The 15,150-nt window shown below is 51.6% G+C and overlaps 1 protein-coding gene across 3 annotated transcripts in view; it reads left to right on the top strand.

Annotated features, from left to right (window-relative positions):
- SH3GL1 (SH3 domain containing GRB2 like 1, endophilin A2) overlaps nt 1-15,150 on the top strand; it is a 45,417-nt gene that overhangs the window by 25,341 nt on the left and 4,926 nt on the right. For 2 of the 3 annotated variants that reach the window (XM_066344091.1, XM_066344101.1), the window contains exons 2-3: nt 14,062-14,130; nt 14,406-14,478. In XM_066344091.1, coding sequence (XP_066200188.1) covers nt 14,062-14,130; nt 14,406-14,478 — 142 coding nt within the window. Of the gene's footprint in view, nt 1-14,061; nt 14,131-14,405; nt 14,595-15,150 lie in introns of those variants that run through there. The other variant, XM_066344112.1, reaches the window with a different exon arrangement.

The raw sequence follows: 15,150 nt of genomic DNA, 5'->3' as shown, positions 1-15,150 counted from the left end.
TGGCTTGAGCCCAAGGTCACTGGCTTGAGCAAGGGGTCACTGGCTATGCTGGAGCCCCTCCCCACCCCCGGTCAAGGCACATATGAGAAGCAATCAGTGAACAACTAAAAGTGCCACAACTGCGAGTTGATGCTTCTCGTCTCTCTCCCTTCCTGTTTGTCCCTCTCTCTCAACTTGTGTGCAAAAAAAAAAAAAAAAAAAAAAAAATACTTGGTACTGTGAGCTTCTTGGAGTTAGACCCTGTTGTTGATCTCTATGGCCTTTTGGTACAATGGGAGAGTGAGCAGTCAGCCTATTATTGACACAGATTTTATACATATCCCTTTGTATGGGGTGATGTGTGTGCAGAAATATGGATCCCTCATAGAAGGGCCATACAGGATGTTTTGTTCCCTCTTAATAAAGAAGAGGCCACATTAAACCCTTCATTCCAGAAACCCCAGCGTTTTTACTGCCCCCATTAACTAGGCCACTGAGCAGACCCTGCTTCTGAATGTTGCCCATGTCCTGGACACCACCACAAACTGCTCAAAGCCTTCCTCGTTTCATTCCTTCCTCCTGAGGGCATCACACAGCCTAGGGCAGACTCCTGGGTTATTTTTGTTTGTTCGGGTTTTTTTGGTGACAGAGACAGGGACAGACAGACAGAAAGGGAGAGAGATGAGAAGCATCAATTCTAAGTTGCGGCTCCTTAGTTGTTCATTGATTGCTTTCTCTTATGTGCCTTGACCGGGGGGCTACAGCAGAGTGAGTGACCCCTTGCTCAAGCCAGTGACCTTGGGCTTCAAGCCAGCAATCTTTGGGCTCAAGCCAGCGACCATGGAGTCATGTCTACGATCCCGCGCTCAAGTTAGTGAGCCTGCATTCAAGTCGGATGAGCCCATGCTGAAGCCGGAGACAGTTTCAAACTTGGGTCCTCTACATCCCAATTCAATACTCTATCCGCTGCGCTATCGCCTGGTCAGGCAATTTGTGGTTCTTAAAGCGTGTTAACACCCAAGTCCCCACAACACATCATTGTCATTACTCTGTTTTACAGTTAAAGAAACTGAGGCTTAGAGGGGTCCACATTCTTATTTAAAGTCACAGCCTGGTAAACAGAGTCAGGTGCAGTCCCCTGCATTCTGCAGTCTAAACCCCATTTCATTCCTGCATTGCCTCAGGACCTCGGGCACACCATTGTTTTGGCTCGTTGCTAACACCTGAAAGTGAGCTTGTGGAGAGTGGTGTCTACACACAGATGCTTGCCCGAGCACCCACTGGACATCAGGTCTGTGCTGCTCTACTGACTCTATCACTGTAGCCAACACTGCTGATGACGGCAAGTTAGTGTTTGGGGACGGGATCTGTTTGGGGTAGGAAGGTGAGTGGAGTTGCTAGAAAGAATTTGAGCTTTAGGGTAGGAGTAAGGGCCCCTGAGAACTGTTCTCTATGGCCAGAGGTGGGTTCTGGGCAGTCTGGGTGCTCACCCATCACTGGGGCATGAGAGGTTGTGTCATTGAGTTTGTGGTTGCAAAGCCTGAATTTGTGTCCTTAGAAAGGAAGGGCCAACCTGCTCTTTTTGCTCTGGGGTGGATGGCAGCTGTGGGACAGGAGCAGTTCACCCTGGTGACCACCTGGGACTGCTTCAACTTCCTCTTCAGCCCCATTGGTTTTCTCATCTGTGTGCTGAGATTGGACAGTGATTCTGAGATTCCTTCCACCTTCATGTTTCCAAGACTTGACTTTTTAATTTAGAAGGGCAGGTGTCCCTGGACAAATAGGATGAGGTATAGATGAAGGTGTGGCTGTGCAGGTTAACAGGACACTGGCATCTAATACATAGCCGTGGCTCCTAGTGCCCATCACTAACTCATGGTAGGGGCTGGTCTGCACTGCCAAGAGTTAGTTGTTCTGGAATCCTGTCCTGTCCAGATGCTGCTGGTAGCCACATCTGAAGAAATTGGTCTTGGTGACTGAGCCACCGTGGCTGTGAATCACCTGTCACCTGAGTCTGTTGTCACCACGTTGGTGTGGCAGGCAAGCAGTGGAGTCAGGTGAAAACACGTTCCTCAGTGCCCACTCAGAGCTTTTGCCCAGGGCTTTCTGGTGGAGGAGATTCAAGGCCATGCTCTGTTCTCCCCAGCAATCCCCCAGGGACCTAAATGTGTTTACCTACACACGCCTCCCTACTTCAGCCTAGTGTGTGTTTTAGGCCATTTCAGTTTGCTTTCAAAGCCAGTTTGCCTGTCAGCCTTCCTTTTCTTTATCCTGTCCTCTCACCGCAGACCCTTTGCTTTCATGAGGGTTCCTGTTGATAGGAAACCAGTCTGTTCTGGGAATGGGGTCTTCTGGATTAAAGCCAGCCTGGGTCTGGCTTGCTCAGATTTTTTCTATTTATTTATTTATTTATTTATTTATTTATTTAGTATTTTTCTGAAGTGAGAACCAGGGAGGCAGAGAGAGAGACTCCTGCATGTGCCCAACCAGGATCTACCCAGCTTGCCCACGAGGGGGGCGATGCTCTGCCCATCTGGGGCATTACTTTGTTGCAATCGGAGCCATTCCAGCACCTGAGGTGGAGGCCATGGAGCCATCCTCAGTGCCCGGGCCAACTTTGCTCCGATGGAGCCTTGGCTGCAGGAAGGGAAGAGTGAGATAGAGAGAGAAAAGAGAGGGGGAAGGGTGGAGAAGCAGATGGGCACTTCTCCTGTGTGCCCTGGCTGGGAATCGAACCCAAGACTTCCACATGCCAGGCCAACAGTCTACCACTGAGCCAACTGGCCAGGACAATTTTTCCTTTTTATAACTTTTCCTGAACCTTTGCTTTCTGGTGTGGGAGCCTGCTGTGGGCAGACCTTAGGTGGCAAGTACGGAACTGGATTGGCAGCCTCTGTCCAGAGAGCCAGCTGGACTTTTAACTGCCCATAAAGGAAAATTGGGGTTAGGGGGTGGGCTTTCATCCAGCCATCTGCCTAGTCTGTAGCCCTCCCAGAGCTCAGCCACTGTGGAGTGGTGGGATGAGATCAGGCTCCCCATGAGGTCATATTAGCTAAGCACTTTCTGAGTTTTAGATTTCATTCTGAGCATGGGTACAGCAGTGACCAGCTGCTCACTTTGAGCTCATAGTCCAGTGGGAGGGGGGCCGTAAAGAGATGGGAAAGAGGTGGGTACCTTTGTGGAACAAAAAAATTGGCCCAGGGTAGCCTGGTTCAAGATAAGGTCCAAAGGGGGCAGCAGTGAGAGAGGGGGTGCCATAGTGTGATGAGAGAGATAACTAGCAGCCAGGTCACTCCTGCCTGGGTGAAGTGGGCAATGGAGAATCAGGAGAGCTTCCTGGAAGGGGTGGCTTCTCATTCATCTGTCCTTTAAAAATGGAAGGGGTCTGCCTGACTTTGGTGGCCCAGTGGATAAAGCGTTGACCTGGAACACTGAGGTTGCCAATTCGGAACCCAGGGCTTGCCCAGTCAAGGCACATACAGGAAGCAACTACAGGTTGATTCTTCCTGCTCCTCCCACCCCCCCCCCCCATGAATAAATAAAAATCTTTTATAAAAAATGGAAGGTGTCTTAGAGACAGGGAGACAGCATCTGTGTTCTAGGAGGCAAGATCTGTGGGCTTTTAGGTCAGTCCGTTGTTCACCCTAGCTTGTCATTGTTAGGATACCCTTGGCCCTTCACTGAGGCTTGTGCTTGAGTCCTACAGCCTCTTGTGCTGCATTAGGCTGTGGTCACAATGTTTGATGCAGAGGGTGTTCCAGTGCCTTCTGGAGGCTGGGCAGCTCTATGCCTCACAGGATTTCCAAGCCCTATTTCCTGTCCCTTCCTGAAGAGGTACTCTTTGCATCAGCTTTGCCATTGAGAACAAATCAGTTTGCGGAAGCACCTTATTGTTTCCGTGCATAAGTGTAGCAGAATCATGATCTGTCAGCCAGGCCATAGACTGGTGACCAGACCAGCACCTCTCCGCGGTGAACCCAACTCACTGTTAGTGGTATGGAGGGCACTGCCCTGCCAGACTGGTCTCAGAGGATGTATTGACTCATTTGGTTGTGGGTTGGGTGTTTCTTTTTATAAGTTTTCATCTGAAATTGATTTTCCCAGTTGTGTAACATGCAGCTCTTCTGCCTTGTCCCCAAGAAGAGAAATTAAAATGCACAAGGCTAATGTGTATCTAGGCATTTTAGCTCTGGCGAAAGGTCCAGATGCGACTTGTTCCTAGGAGATGAGCCGTAAGTGATTTCTGACATCTCGGTTGGAGGTAAAAACCCTCTGCTGGCTTAGATCAGGCCTGCTCCCAAGGGGCCCGATCTTTGATTCTTTCTCAGCTCCTGCAGGCATGCCTCCCTCTGCAAGCCATAAGAGCTTCAATTAGAAGCTGGCTTTCCTCACCTGAGTGAGAGAATATGGAGCCCTCCCAGCACCCAATAGGGACCCCTTCTTCCCCAGACTCTTTTCTTTTTTTTTATTTATATATTTATTTTTTACAGACATCGAGAGAGTCAGAGAGAGGGATAGAGAGGGACAGACAGACAGGAACGGAAAATGATGAGAAGCATCAATCATCAGTTTTTCGTTGTGACACCTTAGTTGTTCATTGATTGCTTTCTCATATGTGCCCTGACCGCACGGGCTACAACAGACCGAGTAACCCCTTGCTCAAGCCAGCGACCTTGCGTCCAAGCTGGTGAGCTTTGCTCAAACCAGATGAGCCCACGCTCAAGCTGGCGACCTTGGGGTCTCGAACCTGGGTCCTCTGCATCCCAGTCCAGTGCTCCATCCACTGTGCCACCACCTGGTCAGGCTCCCCAGACTCTTTAAATTAATCAGGGACCTGGTTAACCATGAGTGACAGCAGGGAACAGTTTTTGTTAAGTTTTTCTGCTTCCTTTTGGGGAAACTTAGCAATGTCTTAATGGAAATCCCAGAATTGCCAATCATTAGAGTTGAACCTGGGCCAATGTTCTTGTTCATAGATGAAGAAATTGGTAGGGCTGCCAGAGGAGCCGGGACTGGGAGCTCTCGTGCCCTGACCCTAGGCCACCAACCACCTTGGTGCTTTGGGAGGGTGCTCAGGGCCTGGCCTCTGGCCAGGCTGGTTTAGATGGAAAACCCCTTGGCCCCATGTGGGCCAACTTTTACTGAGACTGCCCTCTCCTCCCACCATCCACATGAAGGTGAGGCCAGGCAGGGTGTGGGTTCCTTATCATCCCGTCTACAAGAACCACTGAGTCACCTGTGGGAAGGGAGGGAGGCACTTCCCTCAAACAGAACAGCCTGAGGCTAAGGCACCTCACAAACCATCTGTGTCCGCCCAGACCCACATTCTTGCTTTGTGACCCCATGGTCATAGATCTCCCCCAGCCTTCTGGTTTACTGTGCTACTGACCCTGTCCAAGAGAATGCCCTTCGTTGGGGGCAGAGCAGACAGCAAGAGTTGGCCCTTCAGGGAGATTTGGGTGTAGAATGTTGGGCCAGTCAGTCTGTCAGATGGTATCCACCCCACCCATGCATGGTATTGGGCATTATGCTCATGCCAGCAGAAAGCAACACATGGGGTGTCTTAGGAGTTGCCATCCACTACGGAGGACAAACTTGGGATGCTTGGCATGCAGTTAGAATTCAAGAGTGCTCTAAAAGGCATGGCGAGCTCTAATAGGAAGTCATGTGCAAGCCCAGGCCTCTAAACTCACAAAGCAGGGATTAGGACGGAGTGGAACTGATGGGCAGGGGAAGAGGGAGAGCAGTCTGGGGGCTGAGGCGCAAAGACTGGACAGGAGCCTGGAGAGGGTGGCAGGTCCCGACACCTGGAGGATTCTGGACAGGTTGGGGCAAGGTCTGGGAGGAGAGACCAACCAGGAGGTTGCCTAGGAGTCCTGGGAAGTAAACTGATGTCAGTCCAAGCCAGGGTGGGGGAAGGCCTGGTTCAGGCAAGTTGAGGGGTTTACAGGGACTCACAGGGGCCCTTAGGAAAGATTCCGGGCTGTTTAAAGCTGGTGCCACAGTCTGAGGCCTCAGCAGAAGAGCAGTATGACAGTGGCATGAGGGGTGGGCCAGGCACTTGCGGAGGTCTGGCGACTTTGCTATCAGCAAAGAAAAATTCTTTGTAGCCTGGAGCTGAAGGGGCAACTCTCTTGGTGTCTGCCCTGGAGGAACCTCTGGCTGCAGGTACTGGGACCTGCAAAAGGACGCCAGGGTTTTAAGAGGAGAACTCAGCTGCCCGTTGGTTAAATCTAAAGGAGCTTTGTCATTTGGATCACCACTCCATTTTTTTTTTTTTAAGATTTTATTTATTGGTTTTAGAGAGAGGAGTAGAAAGCTTCAGCTCATAGTTGCTTCTCATATGTGCCTCGACCAGGCAAGCCCAGGGTTTCAAACTGGTGACCTCAGCATTCCAGGTCAGTGCTTTATCCACGGTGCCACCATAGGTCAGGTGGCACCACTCTTATCTTGACAGGCACTTTGTGATTGCATCTGCCATTACCACTTCCTCTAAAGTCAGTTTCTTCCATTAGCCAGTTCCTGCTTTGCTGCCAGTGCCCATGCCGTGTCCGGCTCAGACTCTTGGATTAAGCCAGACAAAAGACTTTGAGAGGGTTTTTCTTGCTTAAGGCCCCCCCCTCCCATTTTAACAGCATGTGCTAGGCAGGGAAGCCTCAGCTGAGGCTTCATGTGAAAGCTCACTGCTTTCCAGATAACAGAGCTATCATCCTGTGCCAGCCAGACAGCCTGAGATGCATATGTGCTAGCAGGTGGGGAGCTTGAGCCACCCTGACAAGTGATATAAGTGGCCAATGCTACCAGTGGCAGAAAACTACCTAGACTGTAAAAGGCCAGATCTGACCAAGGCCCCTGTGCCAGGCTCCTCTCCACAGCAACATCCAGCATCCCCTCTGGCTGGACACCCAGCAGCTGGCTTGTCACTACAGCCTGGGGGACCTGAGGGTTCTGCCAAGAAAATGCCTTGATCTCAAAAGCCACTCTCCTGCCATAAGTAGGTTCCCAACAAACTAGTGACACTCTGCTTAGAGGTGTGTCTGTGGGCCCATGGCTGCCTCTTGGGACCTGATCCTAGTGGTTGTGGTGTCCAGTTTGGGGTTTCCACATGAAAAGTAACTTTAGAAACTTTTTCCTGGTTGATCATTTCCACCGCTCCCATTCACAGAGCTACTTTTTAAACATATATTTAGCTTTGATTGCTGTGTGGAGAGGAAAATATGTGCCCAGAGGCATGAAAGGTATCAGCAAATCCAGGGAAATTTTAGAGTTCCCAGTATGCCAGAGTAAGTTCTGACTTGTCAGAAAATGCCTCCCTCAGTGGGGTTTAACAAAGGGGTGGTGACTTTCTATGTCAGTCAGCTCAAGTGTTTACTAAGGACTGTGTGATGTATGAGGTCTCCCTGGCTGCCAGAGCCTTAGTCTTCCTGCTCACTAATCTTGGGTGATTTCTTTTCTTTTCTTTTCTTTTTTGTATTTTTCTAAAGTTGGAAATGGGGAGAGACAGTCAGACAGACTCCCGCATGCGCCTGACCGGGATCCACCCGGCACGCCCACCAGGGGCGATGCTCTGCCCCTCCAGGGCCTGGGGCAGAGGCCAAGGAGCCATCCCCAGCGCCCGGGCCATCTTTGCTCCAATGGAGCCTTGGCTGCGGGAGGGGAAGAGAGAGACAGAGAGGAAGGGAGGGGGGTGGAGAAGCAAATGGGCGCTTCTCCTATGTGCCCTGGCCGGGAATCGAACCCGGGTCCCCTGCACGCCAGGCCGATGCTCTACCGCTGAGCCAACCGGCCAGGGCCACAACTGCCTTTTTTGGTGGTCAATCTTGGGTGATTTCTAATTTCCCGATTCCTCCCTAACAGGGGATGAAGGTCAGTTTGGGCACAAATGGTGTTTTTTGTGCCCTCTACTTATGTGGCACCTTCTCCCTCGTTCCTAAGGGTGGCAGCCGAGCCCCATGCCTCATGGCCTTTACTTTCAAGAGCCACGTGGGAGCTGCAAGCTGCCTGGAATCAGTGCTGCCCCCATCAGCAAGCATTTCATAATTGAACCATTCACAAGCGCCTTAGCTTTGGAAGTCATTCTGAGTATCTGTAATACTGGGAGCCACTGAAGGTTTCTGGGCAGGGACAGACATGTTGGGAATAGGAGGCTTCAGGGCAGCCAGTGCACTGCACATGGCTAAGCTCACCTCAGCAGAAAGAGTCTGGTTAGCCAAAGAACACGCCATCTTGTGTTTCAGCCAGCGTCTGTGAGTTGGGGGTCCAGGAGCACAAGCAGAGAGAGGAGATCAAGAAGGCCTGTGACTTTGTATATCAACTGGGCAACAGACCAGCTGGGGCTGTGCCCATGTCATGGACTCTGAATCACGAGACGGGAGACTAATGGAAACCAGAGAGGTTGCTCAGAGGTGTTTGGCACACATCTCTTCAGATGTTGGGAGGACAGAAGGGAGGGTAGTCTCAGTTGGGTTTAGTGGCGAACGGATCCTCCCTCCCTTTTTCCATTCCTTTGCCATCATCACAGCTCAGGAATTTCTCAGCCCTGCCCAGGATCATCACAGTCGCCTCTTGGGGCCCAAATCCAGCTCTCTGTACATGGGGTACATCCCTTGGAGGCCCCACACCCTTCCGGCCAGGCTCTGCGCAGATTTAGTCTTCACCCCATTCCATCAATGATTAGTTTCCCAGCTTGGGGTATGACATGTGACGGACTGTCCAGTCTAGCAGGTCTGGACACAGTGTACCGTTCCACAGCCTTTAAATTCTGTCATCCCTCAGTGTTTGTTTCCTCATCTGTAAAATGGGCGTGCTCGTCTCTGCATTGTCAGTTGAGTAAATGTGACAACCAACATCATGCAAGATTGTGACTCATGGTGCCTGGCACATGGTGGACCTGGAATGGCAGCCCTTGTGTCCCTGAACTTGCATCTCACCCAGAACACCCTCTGCCAGCCTGGCCAGGGATTGCCCATGGGGGCCCTGCCCTTCCTTTGAAGTCCAGTGGGGACAACACTGGTCTCTGGAGTCCAGCCAGCCAGGAGCAACTCCCTCTACCATGTTGACATGTTTACTCCTCCCTGAAGTTCTTGTCACATTTTTCTCTGTGTTGCTGTTAAGTCTGAGGTCTTGTCTCCCTTGCCAGAGGAGTGTTCCTTAAGGCCTGGACAGTCTTCATGCCTTCCATACTCCTCTCCTGCTTCAGACACGGTTCAGCACATTACATGGCTGTTGGCTAGTGCTGGCCTGTTGACCCCTCCTCCTGAGAGCAGTCACTAACTGCAGCCAGAAATGCTCATGCCTGAGAGCCAAGAGTCCTAGCACCTCAGTAGGGAAGGCCAGTCACTGACCCATACCCAGCAACGGCTCTTTTAAGGACACACAGGAAGGTGACTGCGCCTGGACCCTCAAGGCCATCTCAGTACCAGCCATGGTCTCCATGCTTGTTGCTCTGGTGGATGAAGGAGCTGCTCCATAGCCCGGCATGGCAAGTGTCACCCTCATGCACACAGAAGGCAAGGAGAAGTCAGCCAGGCAGAGGCAGGAGGGGAAGCCTGCCCCTAGACTCTGGGAGCCCCAGGTGTTACTGCGTCATGGAGAGCTGCACATGGTCACCCAGAGCATGGTATCTGGAGAAGGCGTGAGGACAGAGCAGAAAATGTGAAGTGCTCACCCTGGACAGCAGGACCCCAAGCAGCCCTGCTTTATCTCCCTGTCTCTCTGCTCCTTCATACCGTCTCCCTTCTCTACCTCTTTTTCTTAAACTCTTTAATTCATGAAAGTGAATTGTCTGCCTGGATCACAAAACCTGCAGCTTGGCCAGTTTATTTTCTGTGTGGCATTTATCAGGTTTCCCTGAGGAGATGACTCAATTACAAGGCCTGTGGTTGGCACCACCATCTTGGCAGGATTCAAATTGCTCTTCCAACTGCCACCAAGTGGCCATTACAGATGTGCCTGTCCATTGAGGGCCAGTCATCACCCAGCACTCTGGCTAAAAGCTTCACTCCAACGGCTGCCCTGACATATCTTGGCATGCAGCATCTTCTCAGTTCTTTTTGTGAGCTGTTCCACTGCATTTTCTCTCTTCTGTGCATCAGAGTCCTTGCTTCTCTTCAAAGACAGCCAGAGGTCTAGAATGCATCTTTGAAATAACAGCACCTTCTCCAATTTTTTTTTTTTTCTGAAGCTAGAAACCGGGAGAGACAGTCAGACAGACTCCCGCATGCGCCCGACCGGGATCCACCTGGCACGCCCACCAGGGGCGAAGCTCTGCCCACCAGGGGGCGATGCTCTGCTGCGACCAGAGCCACTCTAGCGCCTGGGGCAGAGGCCAAGGAGCCATCCCCAGGGCCCAGGCCATCTTTGCTCCAATGGAGCCTCGGCTGTGGGAGGGGAAGAGAGAGACAGAGAGGAAGGATAGGGGGAGGGGTGGAGAAGCAAATGGGCGCTTCTCATGTGTGCCCTGGCCGGGAATCGAACCCGGGACTTCTGCACGCCAGGCCGTTGCTCTACCACTGAGTCAACCGGCCAGGGCCCAATTGATTTTTATTTGTAAGTGCCCATGGGCCAACACGAGAACAGAAATCATGTAGGTGCTATGGGCTAAAGCCCCACCTCCAATCCAGGCCTGCTCAGTTCACAGGTGCCATTGTCAGTCAATACAAGAGCCTTCAATAAGCCTGAATGAGTCTGCCCATCTCAAGTCACTTGCAGGCATTTGTTGTAAATGTGACGATCTAGAGTCCGGATGGGATGGGATCTGAGGGTTCCTGGGAGAGCAGCCTGAGTGGGTCGGGCATTTGGAAACATGAACAGGATTGGGGCCTCTTTTACTCGCTTACTGGCAGTAACAACCTGTATTGTCTATGCCCAGTTTCATCTTAGGGGAGCATGGAGCTCTGGACCTCATCCTATCCTGGAAGGGCCTGCAGCATGGGTTGGGTGCAAGGCACACTCTTCCCAAAGGTTAAAAATACTAACACAGTGGCACAGTGGATAGAGCATCAGCCTAGAACAAAGAGAACCCAAGTTCAAAACCCTGAGGTTCTGGCTTGAGTGCAGGCTCGTCAGCTTGAGTGCAGGGTTGTTGGCTTGAGCAAGAGGTCACTGGCTCAGCTGGAGCCACTGGTCAAGGCACATATGAGAAAGAAACCAATGAACAACTAAGGTGTCACAATGAAGAATTGATGCTTCTCATCTCTCCCATCCTGTTTGTTTCTATCTGTCTCTCTATCTCTGTCTCACTCACTAAAAAATATATATATATATTATATATATTATATTATATATATATATATAATTTATATATTACACACACACACACACTAATATGGTGTGATTCCATCTGGTAATTTCCAGGAATGGTACCTCAAGAGAGAGAGAGAGACAGCAAAGCAGGGGTTGCCTGGGGTAGGAGCAGGATTGACGGTGGACGGCCTGAAGGAACTTCCTGCCATGCAGGAGGTGCTGCTGTGAAGCTGGGTTGAGGTGCTGTCACTGAAACTCATCGAAGCAGGCACTCATGGTGGGTAGGTCATGTGATTGGGCCATTTAATAAAGATAAAGCTCAGTAAGCCATTTCAAAAGAGACAAAGGCAGGTAAATACTCAGAGGTGTCACAGAGCAACACTGGGCATCACCTGGCTGGCTCCCCTCCTCCACACCACCACCAGGAGAACTCCTGCTCTAGGCCCTTTGTGGAGCATGTAGTCACTGAGTGCTTGCCTGAGGCCCACACTATGCCAGCACAGGGGGAATACAACCACCAGGCAGGCAGGGATGGGCTTTCCTCCTGAACTTACATTAGGCACTAGGCAGACAAAATGAACAGCTAGTTCCAGGTAGAAAGTGAAATGTGGCATGCAGGCAGCACCAGACAGGTGGGGCACTGGAAAGCCTAAAGCTAGGGCTGGCTGAGGCTGGGATCTGAGAGATCAGGAGGCAGTCTCATAAATACCCAAGAATTGTCCAATGGACAAGAGATTGTCACCATGTCTGACCAAGTGGCAGCCTCTCCCACAGTTACTTCTTAGCCTTGAGTTCCACCTAGCTGGGGCACCATAGCCCCAGCCTCCTGGTGTCTGCAGAAGGTTCCATAGGGCCCAGTCTGGCACCTGAACTGGGGCAGTCTCGGAGGACATTTTGGCTTGGCCTGGGCCCTGTGTTGACACTGGTGTGGATTTTACAACCACAACCATTGTAGGGCTCACTGCTGGTGACTCAGGCTCTGACCCAACCAGGTGGAGCTCAGTAGGCATTGCTTTCCACATACCACCAAGGTCACAGCGCTGTGTGAGAGGGGGCAGTGGTTACCCAACTGCCCTGGCAACCCCTGTGAGGTGCTGCAGTCACACAGGCCTCAAATAGCAGGGCATAGTCCCTCCAAACAGGGAGCTTGTGGGGTCCCTGGCTTTTCCTTAGATGTGAGAGGAAGAGCAGGCTTCAGTCCTTAGCCTGCTGGACCCCTCCAGGGGTCCTGGTAGTTCCTTCAAGGCCTCCCAGGGACCCAAGCACAAAGGTTGCCAGGTAAATCTGGCCCTAGTTGGGCAGCCTGAGAAAGTTTGGAGGGCTTGGGAAAGCTGAGTCCTGGATTCCCAGGAGAGGTAGGGGAGGTAACACTCCTGGAGGATCTGGAAGAGGCTGCAGGGGCCCTCCCTGGAGGAGTTGCCCCCTTCAGTGCCCTGCACTAAGCAGGCTGTCTGGCCCCAGAGCCCTCAGCACAGAAGGTGTGTTTTCAAGCACCAATGCTTCAGCTCCCCTCCCAGTACACCACAAGAGTGTCTCACGTCAGGCAGCTAACTCACTTCCTTCTCTGGCAACCACCAAATTTGAGAATGTCTTATTTTCCCATAATCAAAGAAGTGAAACTGCCCCATGAAATAAAGTGGAACACCCCCAAAATACCTGGGGCAGACATGGTCTTTTCCTTATGAAGTCGTTAGCAGTAGCTAGAGGGCAGCCCTTGCCTCTCCGGTGAGGTCCCTTTGATGGTACACCGCAGACAGAGCATACAGCCCAACAGGTCTAGGTGGTAACAGTCCCTAGGGCCAGCCCTCCACACCAGCCCTGCTTCCTTCCTGTCCCCCTTCACTACAGTGGTCTCCTCTCACCTGCACCCAGTTTCCTCCCGGACTTCTCAAGTGCAGCCAAGTTGAGAACCGCTGACTTTCAGAGGCTAATTGTCCCCTTCTCTCTTGACCCCCAGTGAATGGGAGACAACAGTTAAATACAGACAGGCTAGGCTTGTCTTGGAGTACTGCTCAGTTCCCTTGGAGAGACAGGACACATGGGGAAAGTAATAGTGGTCAGAGGTGTAGGCAGTGTGGGTACCTAGTGCTCACCGTATGCCAGGCACAACCCAGAGTACATACATGCTTGCAGCAGGCCACAGAAGCCAGGATAGTGGGCCTTTGAGTGCACACCTGTCACCCCATTTTGCAAGGGGGAAAACTGAGGCCCAGTGAAACTACCCAGGACAACACAGGTAGAATGTGGTAGACCCGCCCTTGCATGCCAATGATTTGGTCAATCCTGCAGACTGGCAGCTGCTGGGTGTTTTCAGGAGCCCCGGAGGGGTTTTTGTGAGTGGGTGCAGATTACTGCCATCTATTGAGAAATTGAGTGTGTCTGTGATTAAACGGATCACACCGCTGTTCAGATGTGTGTGCTTGCATACTTGTGTGCATGAAAAATGACTTCCAGGCACCAATACATCTGGCTCCAGCAGGGAATATCTACCTCCCTCTCAGCTCTTGTCAAACATAGCACTTCCCATGTTCACTCAGCCATGGGATCGCCTCTCGGGTATCTCCCACCCCTGACTTGGAGGATGCATTTTGGGGTAAGTGCCAGACTCAGTAGTCCCTGATACTCCTTCCAAGGTGCCCTGCCCTTGTGGATTTGGAGCCAGTTCGCCCAGCCAACCTTCTTGCCACTGGCTGATGAATTCAGCATCGCTGGGAAGCCATCATGTGTGTCCTGACCCCTCGGCCTCCCACTGGCAATGGACACGGCATGGCTGAAGGCATCCTGGGGCCACCTCTCCTCCTTTTCTGAGACTCAGTCTTACTTTCTTCTGTTCCTCAGCTCGTCAGTGAGAAGGTTGGAGGGGCTGAAGGTACCAAGCTTGACGATGACTTCAAAGAGATGGAGAAGGTAATGGGAGAGGCAATGTGCCCTGCCTAATGCCTGGCACCATTTACCAAGTCCCTCATGAAGCCCAGCTCTGACATATCTGGTGGGTGGGGTGGGGGTGGAGGGATAAGGCTTATCAGGATGGATTAGAATTAGCCCTCACAGCAACACCTAGTTCTTAAGTGGGCTTTGAGGCAGGCGGAGACTAGGGAGCAGGGCAAGGGCTGTCCGAGGGCCCGATTTGGCCTTGGGTGCCCCGGTGGTTTTGAAACCACACATGCTGCCTCTCTTTACAGAAGGTGGATGTTACCAGCAAGGCTGTGGTGGAAGTGTTGGCCAGAACCATCGAATACCTGCAGCCCAACCCAGGTAGGGGCACCAGCTAACAGTGAGGGGTCTGCCCCTGACGCCCCGCGTCTCTGTCAGTCAGGAATCTTCCAGTTACCAGAACATGAAGAGGGATCACAACACTGAAATGCTATGGGGTAGGTGGGTTTTAGACATGACTGATCTAGGGTTCTAAACTCTGTCCTTGGGGTCATGCATTTCCTTTCTGCTTCTTCTGGCAGCTCTCATCCTTGTGTCATCCCTAGCCTTAAATCACCCATGAAGCTAACAGTCCCACCAGAAAAGAACATCTTCCCTCAACTCCCAACTGACTCATTGGACCAGTTTGAATTGGGTGTTCATCCCTAGTCAGGCCCCAGCCACATGCAACTAGGATGAGAGGGAATTGGGGACCTTCCCTCAAGGAAAATCCAAAATGCTAGTTTCCATAGCAGGAGGCAGTAGACACGGGACAGATAGCAAACCCATGTGTATGCATTCAAGGTCTGTGCTAGGGACAGACCCAAGTGGGCAGATGTGCAGGCACAGCTCCTTCCCCAGCCTAGGCGGAGATCTGTCTCTGCGATGCTTGTACCTGCCCACACCACTTTTTTTTTTTAAGCAAGAGAGACAGAGGGACAGATAGGGACAGACAGGAAGAGAGATGAGAGGCATCAGTTCTTCATTGTGGCCCCTTAGTTGTTTATTGATTGC

The sequence above is a fragment of the Saccopteryx leptura genome, chromosome 1 (genome assembly GCF_036850995.1).
Source record: "Saccopteryx leptura isolate mSacLep1 chromosome 1, mSacLep1_pri_phased_curated, whole genome shotgun sequence".
Taxonomy (NCBI): Eukaryota; Metazoa; Chordata; class Mammalia; order Chiroptera; family Emballonuridae; genus Saccopteryx; species Saccopteryx leptura.
This window is presented reverse-complemented; position numbering and strand designations above follow the sequence as displayed.